A 26,463-nucleotide genomic window follows, 5' to 3' on the forward strand; every position below is an offset into this window, starting at 1 on the left:
AAGATTCCAGTTACCCCCTGGCTCGCATGTGAGCAGAAACGAGCAAGTTATATGCTTGGCATCAACAGGGGCTAGTGGCCGGGGGATGTCTATCAAGTACCACTGTATCAACGCTCACTTGTCGAGAATATAACCGAACATGAGCAGTCAGTCCAATTTCTCACTGCACCAAACCTCCTGAGATCGACACTAGACATGGCTGTTTCTGTCCTGTTGCGAGGGTTGCTCGCGCTGTCCGTGGCCTCGCACGTCGTCTTGCCATGTGCGGCGATGATGATGTCGGGCAGGCCAGAAATTGGATTCATTGGTTATGGCATTCCCATGTACGACGTGAGTGTTCCTCCATCCCAAAGCAGTGTTCACGATGTTGCCGTCATGTGCTGATTTGAATGGTGATGATTGACCTTCTGCAGCCAGTATGCCCATATGCCTGTCGTGAAGCTCTATCGAGTAGTCGACTCAACTGCTCGAGCATTATGACGATGGATGGAGAGGATATGGTCGACACTTCAACGGAATGCTACGCCAGCGATGCCGATTTCCTGACTTCCATGGCATGGTGTATCAAGCAACATTGCACAAGTCTGAAGCCGTGGCAGATAGAGAAATACTGGTACCACGAAGTCCCCGGCAAGCAAGCTCACCAGCCTGAGCCCCGATTGACGTATCAACAAGCGCTTGACCGGGTGCCGACTACCCCCGAAGTATCAATCTCTCCAGGCTCCCCGTTGAACACTACCGTGCTCGTTGCCGATACCGACTGGAAGCTGCAAGCCATGTCATTGTCGGTATTCGCAGCAGTCGAAATCAATCACTCCAAGTATGGGTAAGTAGAGCGTATATGACCAGGCCTCGACCCCGAAACCGAAACCCTCACTCACCGAGACCTACAGGCTCATACTCCTGATCTCAGCAGTGCTCATCCCTATTGCGGCATCGCTGGTTCGCTTTCTGCCTCTACCACGCCTACTCACCTCCAAATTCTACGCCGTCTTCGTCGACCAGGAAGTCGTCCCGGCTCGCCGTGGCGGCATTCTTCACAAGCTATTCCGGGATCTGACGCGAGGCCAAGCAGTCTTCGTGCTCTACTTGCTCATCATCAATCTCGTCCTGTGCATCGTCGGCTACCGGATCGCTGATCCCAGTGCCTGGTTCTCGACGCGCAATCGCCAGCTCTTGACCTATGTGGCCAACCGTACCGGAGTTCTCAGCTATGCGAACGTTCCTGTCCTGGCCCTCTACGCCGGCAGAAACAACTTTCTGCGCTGGCTCACCAATTGGGACCATGGGACTTTTGTCATCTTGCACAGCTGGGTGGCCGTGATATGCGCCGTCGAAGCAATCCTGCACTCCATCATCTACCTCGTCATATATGTGCAGGATGGCACCCATAATACCGAATCGAGGCTACCTTACTGGTATTGGGGCATCATTGCCACTCTCGGTTTCACTATTCTTCTTCCCGCATCCGTCCAATCGATTCGCAAGAGGGCCTACGAACTCTTCTTGGCATCACACTTTGCCATCGCACTGTTGTCGCTGGTCGGGTGTTACTTGCACATCTACTACAACTTCGCACATCAGTGGGGCTATGAGCTCTGGATCTATATCGCATTCGGTATATGGGCTTTCGATCGCTTGGTGCGTCTTCTGCGCGTGGCACGGTACGGCATCCGGACGGCTTCCATCACCGTCATCGACGACAACTATTGCCGAGTGGATATCGAGGGTTTGACTGGAGACGGCCATGGGTATTTCTACTTCCCAACCTTGACGTGGCGCGTATGGGAGAATCATCCGTTTTCGATATCGACCACCTTTTCGACAGTACCATCGGGCACTCCATCAGAGAGCAGTCTCGAAGCGACTCAGCCGGACGAAAAAGCTCTCGGCATTACGAAAGACCTGGAATGCACCAAAAGTCAGATGGTCTCTGAGCACAGTGCGGATAAAAGTCTTCTGGGTGACTACAAAGCCTCGCTGACGCTCTACATCCGAGTCTGCGACGGCTCGACTTCCCTGCTGGCGCGGCACCGCAAGCTCCCAGTGCTCGTGGAATCTGGCTATTCGACTTCGTATACGATTCCCACTGCATCACACCTCATCTGTGTTGGTGGAGGCGTGGGCATTACCGCATTGATTCCAGCCCTCCAGACCCACCGTGGCAGGAAGAAATTATATTGGAGTTGCAGGAGCAGAGGACTTGTAGATGCGGTAGAGCCTTCGATCGAGTCCGTCGAAAAGGACGTGCTTGTGGGGGCTCGCTTCGACGTTCGCAGTGTACTGGAAGCGGAGTTGGGTATCGGTATCGGTGAACTTGTTGTGTTAGTGAGCGGCCCCCGATCTATGATGGAAGAGGTGAGAGAAGTTGTGTGCCGTCTGGCGAGGACGTCAAGCCGCCCTGTTCGACTGCTCTCGGAATCCTTTGCATGGTGATGATAAGTAGGTAAGAGCTTACTGCAAACGAGACCAAGTTAGGTCACCCATTACCAAATACAACTCCTGAACATCTTCTTCACACCAGCCACAGCCTGGGACATTGAACGCATCAAACTGATGCCATCGCGTATGGGAGTCCTGTTGAAGTGGGAACATGCCAGGAGGTATTTACACTTATTCACGCTGACAATGTCCAATTCTTGTGCGTTTTCGAGAATTCGCTGCAGTGTTCCAGATGTGATGTTCGATGACTTGTCCGGCAGGATCCATATCAAGCTGAAAGTGATCTGTACAAAGTCACTAGCATCTCACCAGTAGCTGCCATCAAGAATCTGACAGTGGAATTCAGCTCATCTCCTGCACTAGAATTTTTGTTGTCGTCATACGGGCAATTCCACAAAAGAATACGCTGGTTATCTCATGGTAGTCCCTTTCTCCTTGGCCATCATTTTGGTATGTTTTTCTCAAAAGCTAATTGTCGCAGCAGTGCCCAGTATATCCTCCGCCAATTCACCTATGGTCGTCATCAACTCCTGCGTGTCATACTCTGTGGTGAACACTACCGCCTGAGCATTCTGAACCATCAAATAGCTAGGCATAGATGCTGCAAGATCATCGCCACCCATCACATCTGGAGCTCCAAAACTCAGCTCACCAACCAGGGATTCCTCATATTCAATTAATGGCTGCGGCACCTCGACCGGGACGGGTGATCTCCTAAATGACATGCCTTTGGGTGAAGACTGCGGTGCAGCATTGCTGTCGACCGCCGTCGGCTCGGCGTCGGGTTGCTTGCTCTGTACGGGCGCCGCAGGAGTCACACCAAAGCTGCAATTCACGGTAGTTCCATCGTCGTCCATCAGAGGTGAGACAGCCAATGTCGTCGCTGCTTCGTTCAGTTCGGTGGCGGATTGTGCCCGAGCTGCAACAGCCATTGGCAACAAGCTAGATTCGAATGAAGCAGAAGACGCAACTTTGCCACTTGGCTTCGGCCAGGAAGCAACGTTTGGCTCTGCAAAGGAGGCTGGCACGAGAGCCGTGGACTGCGGTGCTCCTGAAGCTGGCCCATCTGTCCAGTCTCGAACCGGAGAGTCCTGTGAGAATGACATGGAGAAACGAAGGCTGCTCCGACGTCTGGCTTTATCTTCGAACGACTGAACGGGTTGCGATGCAATCAGATCCGGAGCACATTTGTCCACTGTTGGCGATTGCACAATGCTGACTCTCTTGCCCGGTTGCCTGGGTTTCTTGATACTGGACCAGCCTTGCCAGTCCTGAAGCAGTGCTTGCGTACTGGGCATGGGCTCCTGAGAAAGCCCCCCAAGTGGACGCCGCCGACGTCCTGTAGCATTCTTGGATTGGACCTGAGGTGTACTCTTGTCACCAAGATAAAGGGCCGAGTCCGTCTTGTTGGGGGACGTAAACAACTCATGCTGAGCTTGAGCAAGCATGGCTTGAGTGCCTGGCCACAGCTGCTGCTGCTGCTGCTGGACTTCCGGTCCAGGCTGCGGTGAATCTGCAAGGATGGATATATTCCGAGTATTGTCCTCTTCCATGAAAGACTCTGCTAAAACAGTCTCTTCCCCTGGCGATTCCTCTGCTCCTGGAGAGCCTGTCATCTGCGGCTGCGAAGACTGATCTCCGTCTGCGCGACTGAGCTCGGCACCGGACGCAATCATTTCTTGTCGAAGTGATGATCGTAAAGAGCGAGATCGCGGGCCAGTAGTGGAGTTTCGGGGTAAGAGTTGGTTGATGTGCTCATTGACTAAAGGCGTTCGTGGGTCCTGAAAGTTCTCATTCACGTCGGATGATTGGAAGTTGACTGCACGCCTGGGCGTCTTTGCCAATGCCTTCGCAGGTGCTGCTACTGTGGCTGGCACCTTTTGTGGCATGACTGGTTCGAGACCTGGCTCATCGCTGCTATTTTCGAATTTGGCGGTGCGCTTGCGATACACGAAGGGCGATGAGTTCTTCGCAGGAGCAGATTCGTTGTACTGCATACGAGTAATGCTCACGTGACTTTGTTGATCCGATGCCAGATCTTGCAGGGCATCGGCAGCTTTCTGCGACTCTGAAGGAGCAGAGCGCCGTCGATCGGAACGTCGCTTGACCTGAGAGACTGTGGCCATGGGTGTACCTCCAGCTGACTTTGCGGTTCTTGCCTTCCGCGGTTTGCTAGCGTTCAGTCTGGCTGACTGGAGTATGCTGGCTCTGGTGCGTGGTGGAGCATCATCCTTTGTGGCATCTCCAGGAATTGCACGAGGTGGAATCGCTTCCTGCTCGATTGAGATCACCTGGCCGTGGTTTACGGTCGCCCAGGACTTCCGGGGCTTTGCCAAGACGCCTTGCTGCTCGAGAAGTCTAGTTTGGCTATCTCCCTGGCTACCACTACTCTCGAGAACAGCGGGTACAGCCAAATACCCCGATTGCGCGAGGGCCTGCTCAGAAGCGTCTCCTGACTGCTCGTCGATCGTAGACACGGCGTCTCTGTCACGACAGGGGCGACTAGCGGACTCAGTGACAGGAGACGAGACAGACTCGGCGGACGATATAAGCGCGGTCACGGCAGCGTTCTGGCTGTTTTGTGTGCCGGCTTCACGCTCAGCAACGACTCTGGCGGCAGATCGAGTTCGGGCGGAATGAGAGGGTATGCTGTTGAACGATGACCAACCCAGCTCATCTCGACTGCAATCTTGATCTACGGCCTTGAGAACAGGTCGGGGCCTTCGAGGTGGTCTGAAGGCGCCTTTACTTCGCCACATTGCACTCGTCCACGCGGGAGTGGGCGATGGACCACAATCCGAGAGAGTGTCCTGTTCCGCAGAGATGGTAGATTCTGGTTCGAACTGACTATTTTCTACTATCTTCCGTGGACAAGACTGGGGGATGGACTCGACAGTATTGGACGCAGCGGCTCTGAGCTTCCTGTTTCGCAGATCAGCTGCCTTTCGAAGAGCAGCTGCACTGGGACCAAAGGAAATCCGGGCCAGACGTTGGCTTTTCCGACGTCGGCAGCTGGACTGCCGGGCTTCCACGACAACCTCCTCCTCCTCCTCCTCCTCCTCTATGGAGGGCGGGCCCACCACATTCTGCATCCCGTCGTCATGCCGATGCGCAATGTCTCGCGTGGCGCAGTGCTTCCGTAGGAAGTCCCAGTCATCGTCGACGTCTTGCCAGCTCTCCTGCGAGCCCTCATCCCAGTCTGCATTCGCGATGGCTTGTCCGACTTCCTTCGGCCTATCAAAGAACCACGACAGAGCATCAACGAGGGCTGTCGCATCTAGTCGTGCTGAAAGAATGCTCAGTTCCTCTCCGTCAAGGAAGTCACTGGCCAGCTGTTCGATCTTCTGCCGCTTTAGGATGCGCTCGGACAGAGGGAACTCGTCTTCCGAGTCGGGCAGCAGTCTCTCGTGGTCGATGGATTCTGCATCTTCATAGACGATGTCGCGAAAAAGCTCTGTCCGCTGGAATTCACTCGCTGCCGACCATATGTACCCTCGCGGCAGATGGGTCCGGATCATGACGAGGGGAACAAGATCAGCAGCGACGCATGATCTCGCATGGTATCTGGTGGCGGTGGTGACGGTGGTGGCGGTGGTGGTGGTGGTGGTAGCAGTAAGGTAGTAGTAGAGTATCGGTATCCTCTGGATCGCGCACTCGTTGGTTTGTGAGGCGCGCTGAGGTGGCAACAGGGATGGTGTGTTGCCATGGCGACGCAAGCGAATGCATAAACTGTATGAACATCACAAGCACCAGCACAAATGACCCGGTCTGCTTTTGCACGCACTGACACACTGTATTGTTCTCGACCTGCACTCTTGGCCCATTTCTTGTCGTGTCTCTGTTACTGTATGTATAGGTTGACTGACTGCCTGTCTACCTGTATACACTGGTCGACCTGGACGGGATCGCCGACGCGCTGTACGAAGTCGAATAGAACGAACGAACACCACCACCACCACATCCACACGCGACGCCGCCGTCACCACCACCACCACCACCATCCCATTCCCCTCCACTTTTCCCGAATGTACGGCATACCACATCCGCAGTGGTAATGGCGCAGAACATTGCGCCGTGGCTGCAAGGCCTGGACGAAGCCTGGGAAGTGCCTGTATCAGCTCACGCACAGAGCCACAGCCAGGTCTCGGAACATGTCTCTGCACATCATTCTTCCGCCTCTCATGATGCCCACTCGATCCGCATCACTTCGCGTAGTACTCGCCACATGTCCAGCCAGAAGACGGTCTCGTCTCATAGCTCCATCCAGCGACGACTACGCGCTCCGCTGGCCCCGATGAGCCACAACAGCAGCAACAACAGCTCGGTGCGACGCCCAGATAGCACCGTCAAGCTCAATGCCTCGCGGTCCTTCTCTGCCACTTCCGACAACTCGGTATTACATTCTGGTACCGTTCAGCAGCGATCGAAAAGCGCGTCGCCCGTCAAGCAGAAAGAGACGCTGGAATGGAAGCGGAGGCTGCTCAAGGGTCAAGTGGGCTATGGCGACCAGACAGATCTATTCGGTCCTTCGGCGTTGGAAAACATCTTTGCGACTCCGCGCGAGCCTGAGGCCAAAGGTAAACCACGAAGCAGCATGAGCTGGCTGAACCAATCAGCTGTGAACAGCATGCCGTCTAGTCCACCGTCATGGCAGTCGCGGCGAGATGACAGTGGGCAGGAGAGTAGCAGAGAGGAGGAGGGCAGAGAAGAGGAGCAAAATGGGCAAGACGAACAAGACGAGGACGAGGACGAGGCTGAAGAAGAAGACGCGGGAGAAACGTTCGTGAGCAATCCATTTGACTTGGACGAGTCTGAGCTACGACGAGATGACAGTGTATCGGAGGCGAGGCAACACCATCCCCTGTCGAGCCCTGAACGACTGGAACCTACCGACCATAATATGATTGGCAACAGGACGGTCAGTGGGCAGACGGAGTGTGAAGACTTCAGCCCCGTCTTCATTTCCAAGCACACCTCCGTGAATGGCCACGTGAACTACAAGGCTCTCGACTCTCATCTCGTAAGGAAGTTTCAGAGTGAAAGGCAAAGTGCTCCCAGCCAGAAGAGCCAAAAAGAGCAGCAAGAGTCAACGCCATGCCCAGAAGCAGAGGCGGATGAATGCAAGGACCAGTCCGAGTTCACAGATGGCCCGGAAAGTGAGCTCCCTGCACTTCCAGATCTATCGCTGTCGGAGAATTTACCCACAGGGACGCCTCCATCAGTGGCTGGCTTGACAGGCCATGTACAGACGAGGCGGGGTGGGTACTCTGCACAAGGCTCCTTCAAGGAGAAGCCGCTCAGTCCATCGCCGTCACGCCCAGAATCATCCATGGCCCGCGATGCTAGCAGTTTTCTTTCGCCCGCCTCCGCCTCCGACCGCAAGCATGTCCCGTTGCAACCGCCGCTTCGAAACCCTAGTACTCCAGTCCAGGCCGATCCCCCTTCAGAGGCTCGCTCAAGGTCTTCCGGAAGCCCACTGAAGCTCTTTGGACCTCACGATACATTCACTAGCAATCGGCTGCTGCGTCGCATGAGTCAGCTTGATCCTGACCTCTCTGCCATACGATCTGAAGATGCCAGTGAGCTGCAAGCAGAAAAGAGAGACCAGCGTCTGCCAAGCGGCACCCGTAATATATCGGCAGCTTCTTTCGGCAGTGGCAACCTCAGTCATCATCGATTCAACGCTGAAATCACAATCACAAGTGCTTCTGACTCCGATGATCAGAACGACAGTGATCGCTCTCCCGCTTCAGATGTCCCGCCTCCTGGAGCTCGGTCTCCCATGATGTTCAAGCTCGAGACCTCGCCCGTCGTACGAGACACATTCAAGCTGAAGCGACGACGAAGTGTCATGACCTCTGCTGCCTCCACGCTCAACACCGCGCCGAAGAAATCCGTGGCTCTGCAAGCAACGGCAGAGGACATCAATGATCTCAACAAGACACTCCAGAAACCTTCGGAGAGCATCTTCGCTATGGGCAAACGGCCCCCGAACTCTCCCTACAAAGCGCCAACGCCCAAGCGTCGAAGAACATTACACGCCTCTGAGCTGCAGGAAGATGCGGCAGACTTCAATCGTTCATTCCATAACAACCTTCAAGACGCCATATGTGCCCAGAAGACTACAAGCCAGAGCGAACGCAAAGTTGATGAGCTGCTTGAGGCCCTACGACCTCGAAATCCGACCCCTAGTGAGCGTCGCCGAGTGCAAATCGAGGCAGAGATCAAGGAAGTTGCCGAGCAATTCGCGACCGAGGCACCTGAGGAGATGGAAGCCATCATGGAGGAGGTGGAATCTTCAATGGCAACCGGAACCCCTCCCTCGATTCAGCAGCAAGCTCGCACTGTCGCCGGCCAAGTTGCCAAGTTTAGTCTACGGGTACAAAAGGCATCTGGCGATCAGACCGAGCGGAAGAGGTCTGTCACGACACAAGACTTCTTCAACGAGGCAGTAATGGTCATGCGTCTGATTCGGGAGAAGGCAGGCCGACAAAGCGGCCTGGGGAGCGTCGCCGAATCTGATCAGGAAGGAAACAGCCAAGACTTGGACCGCTCTGAACAGGACCTCTCAGCATTGCGTGTGTCACGACCACCTTCTCGCGAGGTGCCAAGTGGCTGGAGAGCTAGAGTCGAGCAGACGGATGTCAGAGTAATGAGCCACCTGCGACGGTTCCAGGAAAATGATGACACCGAGTTTATTGCTGACTCCGTCGGCTCCATCGAAGTGGAAGAAGAGGAAGAGGAGGAATACGGCGAAGACTATGTGGCCATCGATGAGCACTCCAACATTCGTATCAAGGGACCCTTCCCTCAGATGGTTGCGGAAGATGACTCCTCTCGTCCTTCATCCCAGCGATCCAATCAATCTGCAGCGTCGCACGGCTCTGCCGCCACCAGCACCGGCAGAACGCTTCACACCTCTTCGACGCGAAAGTCGGACAACGTAGGTGTTCTGGCTCCTGAGCACGTTGCCCACCTGATTGGCGAGCAAGTTGGTGGCATGGTATATGACAAGGCTAGGCAGCAATGGGTGAAGACCAAAAGTCCACAAAAGCCTGTGCATGGGAGCTTCCTGGAGCCACCAAGCGACATCACAAGCGATGACGATCCATTCCGCGAGATCTCCGACTTGCCCGTGGACGAACAGAAAGAGGAAGAGATCAGAAAGGTCAGCACTCAGGGCCGAAGACTAAGCGCTCTTCCAGATAATTTCGCGGAGCCTACAGTGCCAGAAGCACAAGATTCCGCGCAACAACAACCAACAGAGTCGCGTATTACATCGCAAGAGACTGTTGTTGCTCGGCCATCGACTAGAGGCAGCAGCAAATCTCGGCGCACACATTCTAGCTCAGATCCCTCGAAGTACACGGCACTCCACTCTAGCCAACAGCATACGGATGAGACCCGTGCTACATCGTGGGGAGACGACGAACTCTACCGCCTGGCTGTCGAGGGCAAAGCGAAGCGGCAACCATTGGCCTACGCTGCCGCTCAGGCGGCTCTGTCGCAACGTCAGCAGGCGAACACACATCCCAGGCAGGCGAGTGTCGAGAGTGATGAAACTCCCTCCGCGGTGCCTGAGCCTTTGATGGTCGGACAGCAATCCAGTCTGGATGATGACCGCATCGGAGACAGTACCCTCGACGAAGTCAATCAGCAAACAGAAGAGCTTGCCGACCTTCCAGATGAGACCGCATTGGGTCCGGATCACTTTGAAATGGTACCCATTAATGCTCCAAAGCTGCGCAAGACTCCTGCCAAAGTGCAGTTCTCCTCGACGTACAGCAAGCCCTCTCGAAATCTGTCGCTACGCCGTCGAACGCTGACAACCCGCTTTCCGGACGCCGATGCCACGGAGCAAAGCGAGGTATCTTTCGTCGCTTCCTTGCCAGGGGAGCGCATGATGAGTGTATCACTAAGCGTTTCGCGTCCACTGAGCAAGCGACAGACAATGAGCCATGTTTCTGAGCTTCCGTCGTCGCCCGTCAAGTATGAGCCAAGCTATATCTTGAGCGATTTGCCTGACTTCACTGTCCAGGAAGAGGATTTCGAGCGGCCATCGGAGCGTGCGTTAGCACAGCGTCTTGCCAAGCATGCAGCCGAAGAGGCGGATGATCGCTACGCTTTGGCTGTCAAGGATCTGGTCAGGACTCTCGTCGACGTAAAGTCCGAAGAGCCCTATTGGGAGGAGATCAAGCAGCTGGATCTGCACGCGAAAGGAGTCGCCTCGCTGCACGGCCTCGACAACTTCTGTGGGCGAGTCCAGGAAATGGATGTTTCCAATAATCAGCTCGGCTACCTTGATGGTACTCCATCGACGTTGCGAACACTGGTGGCGAATCACAATATTCTGAGCAGCTTGACCCCATGGAATCATCTCATCAATCTCCAATACGTGGACATTTCCAGTAACCGGCTGGACAGCTTGAAGGGTCTCGAGTGTTTGGTCCACCTTCGCGATCTCAAGGCAGATGACAATCAGATCACCAGTCTTGACGGAGTACTAGATTTAGACGGGCTGCTCAAACTGAGCCTGCGACGGAATCGGATACGATCGGTCGACTTCGGAGGTAGCTATCTGCAACGACTGGAGGAACTCGATCTGTGCTCAAACGAGATCAGGAGTGTCGATGGTCTGGCGGACCTCAGCTCACTTACGAGCCTGCGATTGAACAACAATGCTCTCTCCAAGACGCTTCTGCTGGACCAGTCCATGCTACGGTTGAAATACCTCTCGATGCAGAGCTGTGGACTGGAACAGCTCGACGTTGGCCACATGTCGGCGCTGCGCACTCTTCTTTTGGACGGTAATCGGTTGCAATCCATTACTGCACTCGACAGCTTGAAGACACTCGACACGCTGTCAATGCGCAATCAGAGCTTGCCCAGGTCCGCGGTGGTTCATGTCCTTGAGGAAGCTTGCCACGCTCGTAAAATACGCCTGTCTGGGAACAGTCTTCCTTGTCTCGAGTTAGTCAGGAGTCTACTCAGCCTGCAGCATCTCGAACTCGCATCTTGTGGGCTGCAGTGCCTTCCAGACGACTTTGGGCTCAAGCTGCCGAACCTGATCTCTCTGAACCTCAACTTCAACTCGCTCAAGGATATCCGGCCTCTACTGAACGTCCAAAAACTGGAACAGCTCCAGGTCTGTGGCAACCGGCTCGATCGTCTGCGAAAAAGCGTTGCAACGCTGTCCAAAATAGCCACGCTTGCCTCGCTGGATATGCGTGACAATCCCCTCAGTCAAGGCTTCTATCCACCTATTTCCAATTCTACGTACTCCACAATCCAGACAAGTGTTGTGCGCCGGGAACCACACAGCGTCGTATTTCGTGAAGTGGAGAATGAAGATGACGAGGCCGAAAACGTGGAGCAGGGGAAGTATATGTTACCAGCGCGAGAGCACGCGCAGGATATGGTACATTACGATCGATTAGACGAGAGCACGAAACTGCGAAGGCGAGTCTGTCATCTCATGCTTGGGCACAGTTGTAGTTTGCTTACCGAATTGGATGGAATGGCGTTTGAGAAGAAGGACGCGATGGTGAAGGACCGAATATGGGATCGATTGATTGAGCTTGGGATCATGAAGAAGTCGGGAAAGATTGGTTTGAAGAATGAAGAGGATACGCCGTAGGATGGTCATCAGTACTGGATCCATGGTCTCGGGCCCGTCTCTTTTCGTGATTCAACCACCGTGGTGCGATGAACAGGTGAATGCGTCGCCACGGTCTTTTATGGGCTTTTCGGGCGTTTTGGGGGCGTGTCTAGCCCGGCGTGGCATTGTATGAACTATTACGGCAGTTGTATGAAGTATGAAGAACGATGAAAGCACGTCGACATGTAGTCTCGTGTACTGTTGCCATTCACAGATGTTTCCCCTAAGGCTCGACTTGAAGTTCGTAGCAAGTTGACAACTGCTACAGGTCGAGCCGGAAGTGAACGGAGCGGAAAGACATTGCTTGTATGGTACATTCGGAGCGTCTCAGCGTACCTCCTAGCGCCATGGAGTGGTTAACGAAGACCGAAAGGGGATACTGAGAGATGGGTATGATTCGACCAGTGTTCATCTATAGGCGGGGACATGCAGGCTACTGACGCTATCTTCGGACAAACCGTCGATCTAGCCGGAGATCTAGCGCGGTTCGGTGAGTTCACTTGGCACGAACATCAATCATGTGCGTATCGAGCGCAGGCTTGGCACGACCCTAGATCATGTGCCTATAAGTGCGTAAGGTTAAGGACGTACCTCCGTAGAGTGCGGATAGTGCAATAGTCCGGAGCTACGAAGGACACCGGCCACCCCTAACCCCTTAGACTACGACTAGCGCCAGCGGAGACGTCTGCTCTGCGTATGTTGTCTGGGCTATTGATCTTCCCGCCCTATGCTTGACGTCGGGGTCCATGGTTCATCTCGTAGGGAGACTAACAATTCAAGCTGGGGTCTAGCTGACTCTTGAACTCCGTGGTGCCTTTGTTCAATCTACCGAACACGACTCGCATCACTTTGCGAACATTCTCGCGCCGTGGAGGCTATTGTACCACGTTTTCCGGGTGGAGAGGTTCCGAAACGTGGACGTACGGTCAGCGATGCAAGCGCAGGCACACAGAGGTCGAGACGATATGTCGACAGAAGGAGATCGATAGAAGGTGTTGACAGAAAGGTATATAACACTCCTTCGACGTCCACAAGTCACAACCTCATCACACAGCATCACCACCAACAACAGCAACAACAACAACAACAACAACACCAACCAACCAACCAACCAACAACAACCAACACCGCAAAAATGGTCAACTTCATCACCATCGCTACTGCCCTTCTCGGCGTCGCCAGCATCGCTGTACGATATCATCCTCTTCCAGCCTCCTCGCAATCCCAATGATTTCGACTCATATCACTAACATTACTTTCTTTCTCCAGGATGCCTGCAAGCAGAATGACTGCTGCTACGCTGCCAACGGCGGTTGCCCATCCGATGGTAAGTCTAAGCAGTTTTGGCTTTTCCGATTCTTTTCTTTTTGATTTGAAACTGACTGATAAAATAGTTTACAACGACTGTTGGTCCAAGTGCTGCGGCACTACCAAGGTTTGGGAGATGAGGAAGCAGAGGAACAACTCCTGGAAGAACGTCAATGTCTACCCTGGTGTTCCTTGCGCCGAGTAGATATGGGGGATTCTTTCTCCCTATCTAGCTGGTGGTTGATCGATCGATTTGATCGATCAACATGGCTATCGTTCTGCGGCATAGGAAGGCGTTTGGGTTCGAGGGGGATGATGGTACACGGGCAGTGGGTTGACGGCTAGGAGGATTGGGATTATACACATAAAACAGTAGTCGATATTGCAACTCAGATTCTGTTGATTCAACGCTGTTCCGGGGGCTTCTTCTTACCCTCTTTCTTCCACCTTTTTGCTAACTATATCTTCCTCGCACTATACAGGCTTTTTCGCCGCCACCTTCATCGGATGTGCTTCTGTATTGTACACAAAATGGTTCACCTTGTCTTCTCCATAAATGACATCCCAAATGCCCTGCTTCGGTGCTTGAATCAAATACTGATACTTGAGCACTTCTGCCAGCAGATAACTCGCCATGAAGTTTCTCTTCTCTCCGCCATCTTTTACCAGAACGTTACTAGTGCTAGCGAAGCCAGAGCCCACACGAAGGGTCTTGTTTTGTGCCAGAGTGTATGCCCAGGCGACATCGCGCCAGTATGGGTCCCCAGTGGCTTGGTGCGCATAATACCACGACTCTACTGCTTCAGGGGCCTGTCCGCCTACAAACTAATGCCAAAATGTCAGCAGTTATTCTTCGAGGTCGCGATGTTGGTGCAAAACATCGATCGAAAGGGGTGAGTTTGCACAAACGCTTCACTTACTGCAAGATTTTCAGGAATGAACCATCCTGCTCTTTCATATAGGGTCGTTTGGTTGGTGTAATTCGGATTCGCGAGGATTGTCTCGTTCCAACTGTACAGTACTGGTCCAATACCACTTGCAGCATACCGATAGCCGTTCGCACACCATTCTGCAAACTGGAGACCTCGCTCCAAGTAACGGTCATCCTTGAGCACAGTACTGCCAAGAATAAAACTCCCGCCAATGAAGCACGCCAGTCCTTCGGAATAGTTCTGTACAACTTTTCCGCTGAATGCGCCAGCCATAGTCAGATCGGGACGCGTATTCGGACTGCTGAGGAGATGTTCAATCGTGGAGTCTGCGGCTGCAATCCAGCGTTGACTATAGTTGGAATATCTCTCCGGGTCGTAGACATACATCTTGATGAGATATTCATACGCACTGTCGTTTCCCGATGTCCAGCCACCATAATCGTCGAGTAATTCACCTGTGCCGACGCTAAAGTTTCCCCCCGTGAGACCAGGCCAGACTTCCGGTGCTTGGAACCAGTAAGACTCGGCACGCTGTGCAAGCTCGCCGTATGAGGGATCTCCGCTGAGATCGCTGAGATGCTGCCATTCGAGCACGAGAGTGCCAATTTCGGCAAGGCCGGCAGTGTAATCACCATTCAGCATCACTGAAGAATTGGTAAAAGTCTGGTTATCGATCCATACGAGGTTCACGGGGATCCCGCTGGGAGTGTCGAAGCAGAACTTGAGTGTGTCGGCAAGCGAGACGGCCTGTGAAAGTAAGGCATCGACTCTCTTGTCACCGTCTGGGGCCAAGTGCTTAAAGGGGCCTTTCAGGAGGTCGTAAGAGGACAACAGACCTCCGAGGTAGCGAATATTGGTCTCGAATAAGCTCGTGGTCTGAGCATCTTGAGGTCCTTTGGCATTGTTTTTAGTAAAGTCAACTGTGGGAATGAAGTCGAGAACCACGTCGACGATATCCTGCTGTTCCATAATGATGGCGGTGTCGAGTCCGTCAATCGCCGTCAAGCCCCAGCCATTCCGGCTGTTCCTGTACGAATTGTTCTTGGGCAGCAGGTCATCATTCGGGAAAGCATAGTCGAAGTAGCCAGTCCATGCATGTCGGAACATCTCCACGACGGCATCTGCGCGTTCGTTCTGATCTTGTGTAAAGCCTGTATAGTCGTAATTCACACCACATTGCTTGTCGTAGTGGACACTTGAGCAAGCTTGTCGACGAACATGGCCATCGTCTCCTTGGAAGTCCGGTAGAAATGAAGCAGAGACGTGTAGTATCGCCAGACTCGCCCAGATCGATGCTTTCCATGGAGCCATGTTCGAAAAGGGGGGGTTATGGCGAAAGGGGAGGGAGAGGATGACTTTCGCAGCAGTCGACTTCACTTCCATACGGAAATACGGCGAGTATAGTTACTGATATCGAGGTCACACTGGCAGGCCTGACTGGTCGATAGATACATGATGCTGTAATACCATGAAGCATGTTCCCTGTGCGCCAAGTTCACCGCCTTGTCATTTTCCTCCGCCGCTTCCGCTGTCTCATATGAGCGGTGTACGTGCGTTCATGTGAATTCTTCATCGAGTGGCAGAGATGTCCTGCGACAGTATTATGAAATATCGTCAATTATGGCTTCTGTTGTTGGATTTTCACTTTCACTGTCTTTCGGGGCTCTCTTGGTCATGGACCACAGAGACGGACTCGGGGGGTTGCACGGATGACAAGTCTGAAACGGGGATATACCCTCTCCCTTGACAATACTACACTTCATTCTATTGGCAAGATTGTCCACGAAACTCCAACCTAGAGCCGTATAGGAAGTAAAAATCAACAGCTATGGCTGCTATGTGAGCCTACTTGAGCTCAAGCACTCGGGCCGGCTCGTAATTCTAATTCTAATCCGAATATTTCACTCCACTCAATTGATAAATACATCATTCAAGCCTCCTAAAATCGCGTCAGCATCCTCACTCTTCTTTTCATACTCCATCTCTAATCTCTATCTCGGTGAACTGGAATTCCTTCTCTGCTACTGATATTGTTCAGATCGAAAATCTCTGTGCCCTGAGTACACAATTGCACGGGTGAAAGCTGTGAGTGCGTGATTCGTGCCAGTTCATGGTAGCCGAGTTATAGCATCTGTTGCATATGTCTGTCTCTCGACATAGCGTGGCCATGAAGGAAGAAGCGGACGGCGCTTGTCATGCAGCTGATGCTGAGCGAACGTCTGAGAGTTCGCGTCTTCTATCGGAACATATACCAGCGTCTCAATACCAGAGTATCCCTAGCGTACGTTCCTCACCAAACCAACAGAAGACTACACTCTTAAACTTATCGTTAGCTCGGTCCAACTTCCAGGCAAAATGATCTCGCCAGTGGTGGCTGCTACTACGAATCACAAGATAGTGAGACAGAGAGCACAAAGAGCCCATGGTCCACCCTCTCCCTCCTTTTGCTTGGTGTCTTTGTTGCCCAAATCGATCAATCCCTCGTACTCGCCACATATGGACAAGTTGCCTCCGAATTTGAAGAGCTGGACTCCGGCTCCTGGCTCATGTCAGCCTATATACTCGCACAATGTGCTGTTCAACCCCTATATGGCAAGCTGAGTGATGTCTACGGTCGTAAGATGTGCTTGCTGACAGCGTACACCTTGTTTGCCATTGGTACGGCGGGATCTGGATCATCCCAAAGTATGGGACAAGTGATTGCCTCCCGGGCGGTGCAAGGTGCTGGAGGCGCCGGCATGGTCAGCTTGGTGGCAATCATCATTACCGATATTGTGCCTAAAAAGGATATTGCGTTAGTCCGGAGTTATGTGAATGTGTTGCAGACCATGGGGAGAAGTTGTGGGGCCATTGTCGGTGGAGTCGTGACTCAAGCGATCGGCTGGCGATGGGCATTCCTCATACAGGTGCCTCCGACCGTGTTGGCGATTTACCTTGTGGCCTGGAAACTGGACCTGTCGAGAAGAGGGACCGACGAGCAAGCCACCGAAGGAATGTCCAGTTGGGAGAAACTCGGACAGGTCGATTTCATCGGATCGTTGTTCTTGGGACTGACTATACTGTCACTCTGCCTCGTTTTGGATCTGGGGGGACAGCGAATACCGTGGGATTCAAGCTGGATGATGGCAATCATTGCTGGTGGTATACTATCTGCAATCGCCTACATGGTGTCAGCAAAGGTTGTGCTGCATCCGATTTATCCCCTGGAGCTCCTGAGACATCGAGTCGTCATCACCAACTACATGTGTGCTTTCCTGGGCATCATGGGTCAGCTGAGTCTCATGACATTTGTGCCAATCTACTTTCAAACCACCACACACGCCTCCGTTGCGGCCGCAGGAGCCCTTCTGATCCCGGCATTCGCTGGAAACACGGTCGGGGGTCTCCTGACTGGATATCTCATCAAGAAGACCGGCCGCTATAAGCCTTACACTGTGCTTGCGCCCGTCATCTCGCTATGCGGCATGATCTCATTACTGTTGGCGTGGAACGGTAACACGACGATGGTCTCGTCGTTGCTCGTCATTCCTGGAGGGTTTGCGGCCGGTGTAGTCTCGACCTCAGCATTCATCGGTCTTGTGGATGGCGTTCCCAAAGAGCATGTTGCAGTGGCTGCGTCCGGATCGTATTTGTTTCTCAATCTGGGTGCCATTGCAGGCGTTAGTATTGGAAGTGCATGCTTCCAAGCAGAACTCCGCAGTACGCTCGAGCGAACCCTCGATAATTTCCCCAACAAGCATTCGGTGAGAATTGACTATATTTCTGATGTCCAGATCAGTCGCTAATTTCGACTGCAGATCATTCAACACGCTACCGCAGACCTCGAGTACCTATGGATGACTGAGGGACGTTTGCAACGTGTTTTGATCAATGGCTACATTCAAGCTTTCCATGCTGTGAACTGTAAGTCAGAAGAGCGCTATGCCTGAGCCTCCGCCCTCTGATGCTGATGATCGATTGCAGATATGGGCATTGCCTGCTCCGCACTCGCACTTCTCTGTGGTATACTCACACCTAGTCATACAATAGGGTCAACAGCTGGAACATAGCCTATTGATACGCCTGAATCTGGCTTTCAGTGGGCGTGTTGCTGTACTGAAGCGTGTGGTCAGGCCCTATCCACTAGAACTTGAGCTGCCAATGGCATATGTGGTAGAAGAGAACCGGCTATGGATCCTAATGTTCCGATGAAAGAGGATGCCAAACAGGACATGTGCTCGCATCCGGCGGGATCTCTGACTGATCTCTACGCTAAGTCTGTAGCATCTTTTCCATTCGTGCCATTTGTTCCATGCTCTTCGACCAAGATGGCAACCTTTCCATTGGTCTCATGCGTTTCTTCGTCCTTCTTCTCCATCTTGGATACCTCCTCAGCTCTTTTGACAGCAAAAGGATTGGCGGTAAATGTGCCATATGGGTCAGCTTTCTTCCGAATGGCCATCAACTTCTCATATTTCTCGCGATTGTCATAGTACGTCTGCCAGACAGAGTCTAAGTCGTATTCACCATAACTTCCCCAGAGCACTCTACGGTCCTGCTTAGAGAAAATACCACCGGGTCCCACGCCCTGTCGAGGTCAGATGAGCTAGGCGCACGCCATCGAGTGAGCATCAACAACACGACTTACCACCTGGTCGTTGACTTTCTGCCACTCCTCTGCGGTTTCTTTGGCTTCACTCCAATGGAAGGCATCAATGGTCGCACACACGGTCGAATCTCTCCAAGAGTACGAGGTTCCATTGTCAGCATTTCTCGCAAACATGCTGTTTCGCCCTCCAAAGGCTTGAATTTGACACGACAGCCAGCATTTGTTATCAATCGGCTCCACCAACTCATTGATTCTCCCTGTGACCCACTCTGGCCAACCGTCTTGGACCAGGGTGGTGCTGTTCGTCAGGTAAGTCCGTTTGACATATGGCAATGCGTACTCGCGCACATTGGTGAAAAGCCACATCGGGGTGAGGCGACTCATGGGTTTCCTCTCGACATCGTCGTCGCCGAAGATGTGTAGAGCCCCTTTTCGGAACAGGTCGAACCAAGCCATATCGGGTTTGTCGTCCTTGGAAAAGGGAACCCACTGCGCATAGACGATGATACTTCGCGGCCAACCCGGCATCTGGTTGGTGCCAAAGATGTCCGGGTGTTCAGTTTTGATATTTTCATCGAGTCCTGGCCAGAGTCCTCTCAATGGGAAACTCGAGCTCAGCACTGAGATGCACAAGTCGTAGTTTCTCGGGAAGTCAACGTTGTCGGACATCTCGGCAAGGTGACCGAGCAGACGTTTGACAGTGTGGCGGTCGTAAAGGTGAATTGCTTTGAGTCCCAGAGAGCCAGTATAGTCCTCGTCGCGGTGGGGTTCAATTAGAACGTGTGTGATGACGCCCATGTTGCCCGGGCTGCCGCCAAGAACACCAAAGAAGAGATCGGGGTCAGATTCCTTGGTGACCTCCAGCTCGATGCCATCTGCGTTGATCATATAGATTGTGCGGATATGGTCACCGAAGAGGCCAAAGCTCCGACCCAGCTGGCCTGACAGTCAGAATTAGATGAGTACCTATGATAAGTCTTGACAATGACCACAAGGGGCTCTTACCGTAGCCACCTGTTTGGACGTGTCCCCCGAGGTGTACGTGTGCACATTGTCCGGTAGGCACGAACAATTTGTGGCGACCGAGAAACGTGTTGAACTCTAGGAGGGCATGGGATACGCTCGCGAAGACAAAGCGCTTTCCATCATCTGGTTCCTTAGGAGGCAGCAGGACCATATCATCCGGGCTTCGGAATGTTTGGCCCAGGTCCAATTGGATGTTTTGCCCTCCCGTCGACGAGGCACCGCTGTACTGATGTCCACCGGTCCTGATGGCGACGGCAATGCCTTGTGCTTTCGCGTATTGGAGAGTAAGCTTGATGTCTTCCTTGTTCTTGGGCTGGATGACGAGAGCTGGATTCATGTCATGGTCGATTCCGTGAGTGCTTGAAGCGTATTGATATCTGGGTAGCAGAGGAATACAGTCAGGATAGTGACATTGCAGAATAGCCTCCATGGAGGAGCGTACTCACTTGTTGTTGTCCCATGCCTGCGTTCCCTTGACAAACTGCTTGCCGGTTATTCCTGCAATAGTAGCCATGTTGAGAAAAGAGAGGAGAATGCTCACGGGCGATCCAGGCGATACCCAGTGGGCTATCATGAGCTCATATACTTACATTCTGTCAGCTCGGCTGACAGATGGTCTCAGCTTTGGTTGAGGTGGTGAGCCACCCATTCGCGATAATGCGTCTACATCAGTGAAGAGGATCTCTAGTCGACCAGTACTCAGCTCGTACAGCAGCGCACCGGGTCAGTCAGCAGCGTACCGGATCAGTCAGCATTCCCCAAGAGTTGGATGAGTCCAACGAGAGGGATTCCACGAGCTGACAATGCGTATACTGGTGCTAGGAAAGCATATGGGTGGTAATAACCGACTGGCGCTGCTTGGTTGGTACCCATACGCTACATTGAGGAGGATGCAGCTGAGCTGAGATGAGATGCTGTGCGAAGGTGTGTGATGACTGACAGCCATACAGTACCTAGAACGGCATCTCTAGAGACAAATGGTGTGCGCCATCATGCCTTCTCCTTTTCACGGACCTAAAGGGGTGTTGTGGATGCCAACTCCCAGGGGCGGTCAAGATTTTGATAGCTTGGCGCGAGGGGAGGGGTCGACGTCAAAACTTAGGGTTAGGGTTAGGGTTGAGCACTCCCGCGGCGGACTTCCTGATCGACCTTCGACCTCATCGCGTTCTACCATCGAGCCACAACATACCACACCGTACCAGAAGCTCCCATTGCCCTTCATCCGCACTGAGAGTCTCGCAGACAACGACATGGCTTCTCTCTTCACCGCGCTTTTGCGCCTCCCGTCCACCACGCGTGCTTGCTTCCGCCCCATCGCCGCCATCAGCGCGACCTCGACCACCTCCGCCATCACCACCACCACCGCCGCCGCTGCCGCCCTCTCAGCGACACGCTTCTTCTCGACCAGCATTACCCGATCCGCCACATACAACCAGGTCATTCGAGGCTGCAGAGTCGGACAGCGAGCGCGGAAACCCACATCGCCACAACTGGCCAGATCCCATTGTCCCGCGATGAAGGGAGTGTGTATCCGGGTGGGAGTGACAAAACCCAAGAAGCCCAATTCAGGCGAGAGGAAAGTCGCGAGGGTGCGCTTGAGCAGTGGCAATACCATTACTGCTTACATTCCTGGAGAGGGTACGCGTGCCCCATCCCCCTCCCTGCCCCCCCTCTCCCTCTGCCTCGTCTGCCCAACGGCGCCAAGCTCTTCTGATATGCCCGCAGGTCACAACGTCCAGCAGCACTCGGTTGTATTAGTGCGAGGTGGACGATCGCAGGATTGTCCTGGTGTCAAGTATCATCTAGTCAGAGGTGCTATGGATTTGGTAGGTCTTGCTGAGTTTCAGCGACTCCATTCGACTGCCAACTAATGCCTATACAGGGTGGTGTGGGTAACAGGGTCACGAGTAGATCCAAGTATGGCACGAAAAAACCCAAGACTGCAACATAAAGCAATAATGAGATTTCCACATCGTACTGTTGCACGACCATCTGTGCGACTTTTATGCTGCATGTCTGGCGTTCGCCTCGGTTCAGATGAACCAGCGCCATCGACAACATGCGGCTGCATCGGAAACGTCACCGGTGGTCAGCGAGCAATGACTCGAGTACCATCAACGAGCCAAAAATGAGTTGCAATGCGAGAGAGATGTGCACAACATCAGCGCTCCCACAGAAACACTGTGGCTGCAGAGACATGTGCTCAGCCAAGTGCGGAGCGCTCATCTCCATTGGCACTTTTCGTCAGGCCAAGCCAAAGCTGGAGCTCGTCTGGAATCCGCCAAGATGGATTGTGAGACATCCTGGTCGATCTTTTCCCGGACACGGAGAGGAAGCTCCCTCTTACCTCCTACGTTGCATACCAGACTACGAGGCATTAGTCCATCTTCGTATTCTGCACTGGATGTAGGTACCACATAGGCACGTGTACACATGAGCATCACGAACATGTAATAGCATGGGAGAAAAAAACTACAGTCGACGTAGCATGAACGCATTCCTCATGGGCGTCCAATGTGCATATATTTCGATACCAGCTGCTCTTGACTTGGGAACATCAACGCCTCCAACTGTACAAAGACTCGCCACCCCACGACTCAAGCTACAAGAGAAGACAAGAAGACAAGATGTCCTCCTATTCAGTCACTCTTACTTCCCTCGCCTTGTTCATGACATCCCTGGCGTATCGTTCCCCGGTCCTCCCATTGATCACACACTGACATCCCTCGTAGAACTGCCTCAGACTCTGCCTGCTACATTAGCACCTCCACAGTTCCCCACCCGACTCTGAGCTGCACCCCTTTCGACGGCATTTGTCCCATGATTGCATGTGCCGAAACCGCCCGGCCCAAAGCCACCGTTACCGTTCCCAAGAACTATGCCGAGTTGATGATCACTGGATGTGTTGGTAGCAATGTGCCGACGGTGACGAGCTTTGGCGGGAAGTGTACGACTGATTGTGGACCGATTACTTGTCCCACGTTGACTGTCACCGAGAGTACGGGGGAGAAAAAGGAGTGTTGTTTTATCACTTATTAGTACTTACGTACTTGCATCGCGACGCGCTGGTTTGCGAAAAAGTCGAAGGCCATGCAGTCTCATATCACATGTGTGCGGACGCTCGTTGGCAATGATCAGATTTGTTGACGAGATTGGGTACGTAGATCAAATAAAAAGGAGCAAAGCAGCAGGTACAAGAGTAATGTTATAGCCTGGTCTCGACGTTGATCTTGTATCCGCTGGCAAGATTAGTTCCATGCCCTCTTTTTGAGCTACCTCTCCCTCATCGTTATCTCCCCCCTCTTCCCCCTCTCCCACTTCCACCCCTTTTACTGGGCCGAGCATTCTTCTCCTTCCTCTTGTCCTGAAGACTTCTCAGCTTCCTCACATCCTCCACGCCCCTCAATTCACTCTTGCCCTTGCCATCTGCATATTTTCCGATCCTCTTCTCTTTGGCCTCAGCAACCCTCTTCTTCCTCACATGGTAATCATCTCTGTACTTGTCCGCCTCCTTGGGCGCACGTTCCTGTTTATGCTTGAATCTTCCTCCTCCCCTCTGACTATCGCTGTTCGACAAATGATGATGAGAATTTGCCTTTTCCATCTCCCCGACTCTCGGCAATCTCTCCACACGGTTGTCCTTCCTCCATCGATCAAATCTTCCGCTCTTGAAACTTGCAGCAATCTTCAGCCCAGATTCGCCCCGTATCATCTTCGCTCCTTTACTCCCATCTTCATCATTAGCCCGCTGCACATATTTCTTACTTTTCTTATCCCATCTCAATCCCGATCCAGCTTTGGTCGCAAGTTTCATACTACTGTCTTCATCGCCATTGAGATCCATAGTCGCGCTGCGGGCTTGATCGAGGAAATGGTTTGAGGCGTTGGTGCCGCCGGAGTGAACACCGTAGCCTTTGTCCTCGACCATGTTAATCGTGGAGGGCGTGTATGACATGAAAAATTCGTCATCTTGCGCGGATGCATCTGCCGTTCTTTTGGCTTTCTTTGCTTGGCGTTTGGAAGAAGACGGGTCAGAAGGAGTCGCAAATGTCATTTCAAGTTCGGAGTCAGAGGCAAGTTCCATGTCGACGCCGTTAGGTTGAGTCAGGATGAGTTCGTCGGAGTCGGAGTCGTCTGCGGCTGCCGCTCCTTTGGAGATGACAAGATCGTCTTCCATAGCGTTTTCTTGAGCTTGCGCTTTTCTTTGCTTCTGGGCCTCGATGGTCATTCTTCGCTTCTTCATTACCTCCGCTGCTGCGTCTTTTGCATCGCCACGCTTGCCGACCTCGAAGACTGTCTCCACAGGTCGGAAGCTAGATACTCTTGCAAGCATGTCTAGCCGCTGTTGCTCGACATCGGCGCTCTCATCGGCCTCAAACAGCATATTCGTCGCGCTGGAATCCTCACTCTGTGCAACTTGTTTCGCTCGCTTCACACTTTCCGCAGACGCAGAGTTCCGTGTTCGTAGATACTGCTTCTCGCCCTTTGCCGCCACATCACGCATCGACTGTAAATCGATGTCTTCGTCAATGACCTTTGCAGCCTCCTCTGTATATCGTTCAAGTGCATCTCTACGGAAGTTGCCTGTAACAATAGCATGCTGAAACATGCCCGGCTCTTTTGAAGTTCTCCCCATGATCAGCTTGCGACTGAGGAACAGCTGCAGGTCCAGCAGATATGGCATGTCGGGTTGTGTGATTAAGCTGTAACTCCATCCCTCCTTGCCTGCTCGGGCGGTGCGACCAACGCGATGCACGAAGATCTTGGGCTGTGACGGGAAGTCGTAATTGATGACATTGGCAAGAAGAGGCACATCCAGGCCACGAGCGGCGACATCTGTGACGACTAAGATGTTGCTTATGCCGGAGCGGAAGTCGTGGACCTGCATCTTGCGAGCCGTCTGATCGAGTGAGCCGTAGACGTAAGACGTGGCATACCCCCAAGCTTTGAGGAAGTTAGCAAGATACTCCACGTGATGCTTGGTCGAGGTGAAGACCACGGTCGAATGCGGCGAAGTGGCCTCGTTCGCAGCGGGACCATCAGCACCTCGTTTCCTCTTCTTCCTATCGCCACCGCTACCCTTCCTTGCCTCGTTGGCCAGCTTCTCTCGGTCGTTGGCGCCTGTCGGCATCTTAATGACGTCTTGTAGAATATGTAACAGCGCGCCCTCCTTCTCCGCTCTCTTTACAGTAAAGAAAGCACTCTGCAGCCCCGGCGCAATCTTGCTCTCCGCATCCAATCGCACCAGCTTTGGGTCCTGCAGGCCCGCCCTCGCAAACTCGACCAGGCTCTTCGGCAGTGTAGCAGAAAACAAGAGTGTCTGCCTTGTCGCGGGCAGAGAATGCATAATCTCCATCAACTGCGCGGCAAAGCCCATCTCAAACAAACGATCGGCCTCGTCAAACACCATGTATTTGACAGAGCTCAAGTCCAGCCCCATCTCCACCTTGACATGTTCGAATCTTCCCGGCGTAGCAATAATGATATCCGGATTAGCAGCCATGGACCCGAAGTTGTCCTCGATGCCATCTCCTCCCACAATCAACACCGTCCTCAAGTCGGTGCCTTTACCCATCTCCTTGACCACCTTGAGTGTCTGTAGTGCCAATTCACGTGAGGGACTGAGGATCATGGCTCTTGCGCCGAATTTGGCGGAATGAGCCTTCAACTTCTCGATCATGGGGATCACAAACGCCGCCGTCTTTCCGGACCCAGTCCGCGCCATTCCGACGACATCCTGTCCGTCTAGTATGAGGGGAATTGTCTTTCTCTGAATAGGAGTGGGGACATTGAAGCCCTTGCGCGTAATAGCCTTGAGGAGATGGGTGTTGAGGCCCATGCCCTGGAATGCGCCCGCCTTTTTGGCAGTTTTGCTGTCATTTTTGCGGTTGGCCTGCGACTGTGTGGCGGCGATGAAGGCGTCGTCGCTGTCGGAGGCGTCTTCGATGGCGGGAGGTCGTACAGGTGGAAGATCGGTGTCGTTGTTATTGTTGTTATTGTTGTTGCTGTTGTTCCAGTTGTCGCCGTCGCCGTCGTCGTCGGAGAGGAGATCGGGGTCGCCGCCGAAGAGCGACTTTGAAATGTCAAACTCGGTCTCCGACAGCGCTGGGGAGGCTGCGCGGAGCATTGTTCAAGTTGTTGCTGGTCAAGGGTGTTGGCGCGACATGTGCGTCAGGTGAAGGACGACAGAAGGTGAGCGGGCGGAGGGAGAGGACGAGAGTCTGCTGGAACTTTTCTCCATTATTCTTCCACATTAAGCTTCGAGAATCCCTGTCACTTTGCTATCTTATCGGTAGCAAGAGTCAAGGAAGCTCGGCGCGACTTAACCTCCGCTCCGGCTGGCCTTGGATACTTCCTGTATATACCTACCTACCTACCTACCTACCTATCTATCCCTATAGGCTACCTTACCTAAATTTAAAAGAGAAGGATAAGGAGAAGAGAAGCCTAAGGACAAGGACAAGGACAAGGAGGAGGAGGAGGAGGAGGAGGAGGAGGAGGAGGAGGAG

The 26,463-nt window shown here is 53.1% G+C and overlaps 9 protein-coding genes across 9 annotated transcripts; 5 read left to right on the forward strand and 4 right to left on the reverse strand.

Moving 5' to 3' along the window:
• Positions 1–104: 104 nt before the first annotated feature.
• On the forward strand, positions 105–2,436 carry SEPMUDRAFT_166148 (ferric-chelate reductase; the record flags this gene model as incomplete). Its single annotated transcript, XM_016908204.1, has 3 exons — positions 105–330; positions 414–826; positions 894–2,436. Exons 1-3 carry the CDS (start codon positions 196–198, stop codon positions 2,434–2,436), a joined length of 2,091 nt encoding a protein of 696 aa, XP_016757576.1. The 5' UTR covers positions 105–195.
• Positions 1,276–5,960, reverse strand: SEPMUDRAFT_158632 (uncharacterized protein; the record flags this gene model as incomplete). Its single annotated transcript, XM_016907799.1, has 3 exons — positions 1,276–1,344; positions 1,398–2,051; positions 2,310–5,960. The coding sequence occupies one exon, from the start codon at positions 5,958–5,960 to the stop codon at positions 2,904–2,906; it is 3,057 nt and encodes a 1,018-aa protein (XP_016757577.1). The 3' UTR covers positions 1,276–1,344; positions 1,398–2,051; positions 2,310–2,903.
• A 758-nt stretch (positions 5,961–6,718) lies between these two features.
• SEPMUDRAFT_166149 (uncharacterized protein) lies at positions 6,719–12,278 on the forward strand. The gene is made up of 2 exons (XM_016908205.1): positions 6,719–7,462; positions 7,568–12,278. Exons 1-2 carry the CDS (start codon positions 6,737–6,739, stop codon positions 12,077–12,079), a joined length of 5,238 nt encoding a protein of 1,745 aa, XP_016757578.1. The 5' UTR covers positions 6,719–6,736; the 3' UTR covers positions 12,080–12,278.
• A 957-nt stretch (positions 12,279–13,235) lies between these two features.
• On the forward strand, positions 13,236–13,613 carry SEPMUDRAFT_120312 (uncharacterized protein; the record flags this gene model as incomplete). Its single annotated transcript, XM_016901590.1, has 3 exons — positions 13,236–13,289; positions 13,370–13,427; positions 13,495–13,613. The coding sequence occupies 3 exons, from the start codon at positions 13,236–13,238 to the stop codon at positions 13,611–13,613; spliced, it is 231 nt and encodes a 76-aa protein (XP_016757579.1).
• Positions 13,614–13,882: 269 nt separating this feature from the next.
• Positions 13,883–15,643, reverse strand: SEPMUDRAFT_144268 (glycoside hydrolase family 47 protein; the record flags this gene model as incomplete). Its single annotated transcript, XM_016903072.1, has 3 exons — positions 13,883–14,233; positions 14,329–15,545; positions 15,604–15,643. 3 exons carry the CDS (start codon positions 15,641–15,643, stop codon positions 13,883–13,885), a joined length of 1,608 nt encoding a protein of 535 aa, XP_016757580.1.
• An 864-nt stretch (positions 15,644–16,507) lies between these two features.
• On the forward strand, positions 16,508–18,389 carry SEPMUDRAFT_120314 (MFS general substrate transporter; the record flags this gene model as incomplete). The annotated part of the gene is made up of 4 exons (XM_016901591.1): positions 16,508–16,621; positions 16,674–18,083; positions 18,138–18,243; positions 18,304–18,389. The coding sequence occupies 4 exons, from the start codon at positions 16,508–16,510 to the stop codon at positions 18,387–18,389; spliced, it is 1,716 nt and encodes a 571-aa protein (XP_016757581.1).
• Positions 18,390–18,586: 197 nt separating this feature from the next.
• SEPMUDRAFT_158635 (FAD-binding domain-containing protein) lies at positions 18,587–20,468 on the reverse strand (the record flags this gene model as incomplete). The annotated part of the gene is made up of 4 exons (XM_016907800.1): positions 18,587–18,907; positions 18,968–19,869; positions 19,934–20,331; positions 20,401–20,468. 4 exons carry the CDS (start codon positions 20,466–20,468, stop codon positions 18,587–18,589), a joined length of 1,689 nt encoding a protein of 562 aa, XP_016757582.1.
• Positions 20,469–21,204: 736 nt separating this feature from the next.
• Positions 21,205–22,516, forward strand: SEPMUDRAFT_92164 (ribosomal protein S12; the record flags this gene model as incomplete). Its single annotated transcript, XM_016910579.1, has 3 exons — positions 21,205–21,592; positions 21,680–21,780; positions 21,837–22,516. 3 exons carry the CDS (start codon positions 21,205–21,207, stop codon positions 21,903–21,905), a joined length of 558 nt encoding a protein of 185 aa, XP_016757583.1. The 3' UTR covers positions 21,906–22,516.
• Positions 22,517–23,243: 727 nt separating this feature from the next.
• SEPMUDRAFT_52275 (DEAD-domain-containing protein) lies at positions 23,244–25,793 on the reverse strand (the record flags this gene model as incomplete). The annotated part of the gene is made up of 1 exon (XM_016909220.1): positions 23,244–25,793. The coding sequence occupies one exon, from the start codon at positions 25,791–25,793 to the stop codon at positions 23,244–23,246; it is 2,550 nt and encodes an 849-aa protein (XP_016757584.1).
• Positions 25,794–26,463: the final 670 nt, after the last annotated feature.

Source organism: Sphaerulina musiva (genome assembly GCF_000320565.1).
Source record: "Sphaerulina musiva SO2202 unplaced genomic scaffold SEPMUscaffold_10, whole genome shotgun sequence".
Classification (NCBI taxonomy): Eukaryota; Fungi; Ascomycota; class Dothideomycetes; order Mycosphaerellales; family Mycosphaerellaceae; genus Sphaerulina; species Sphaerulina musiva.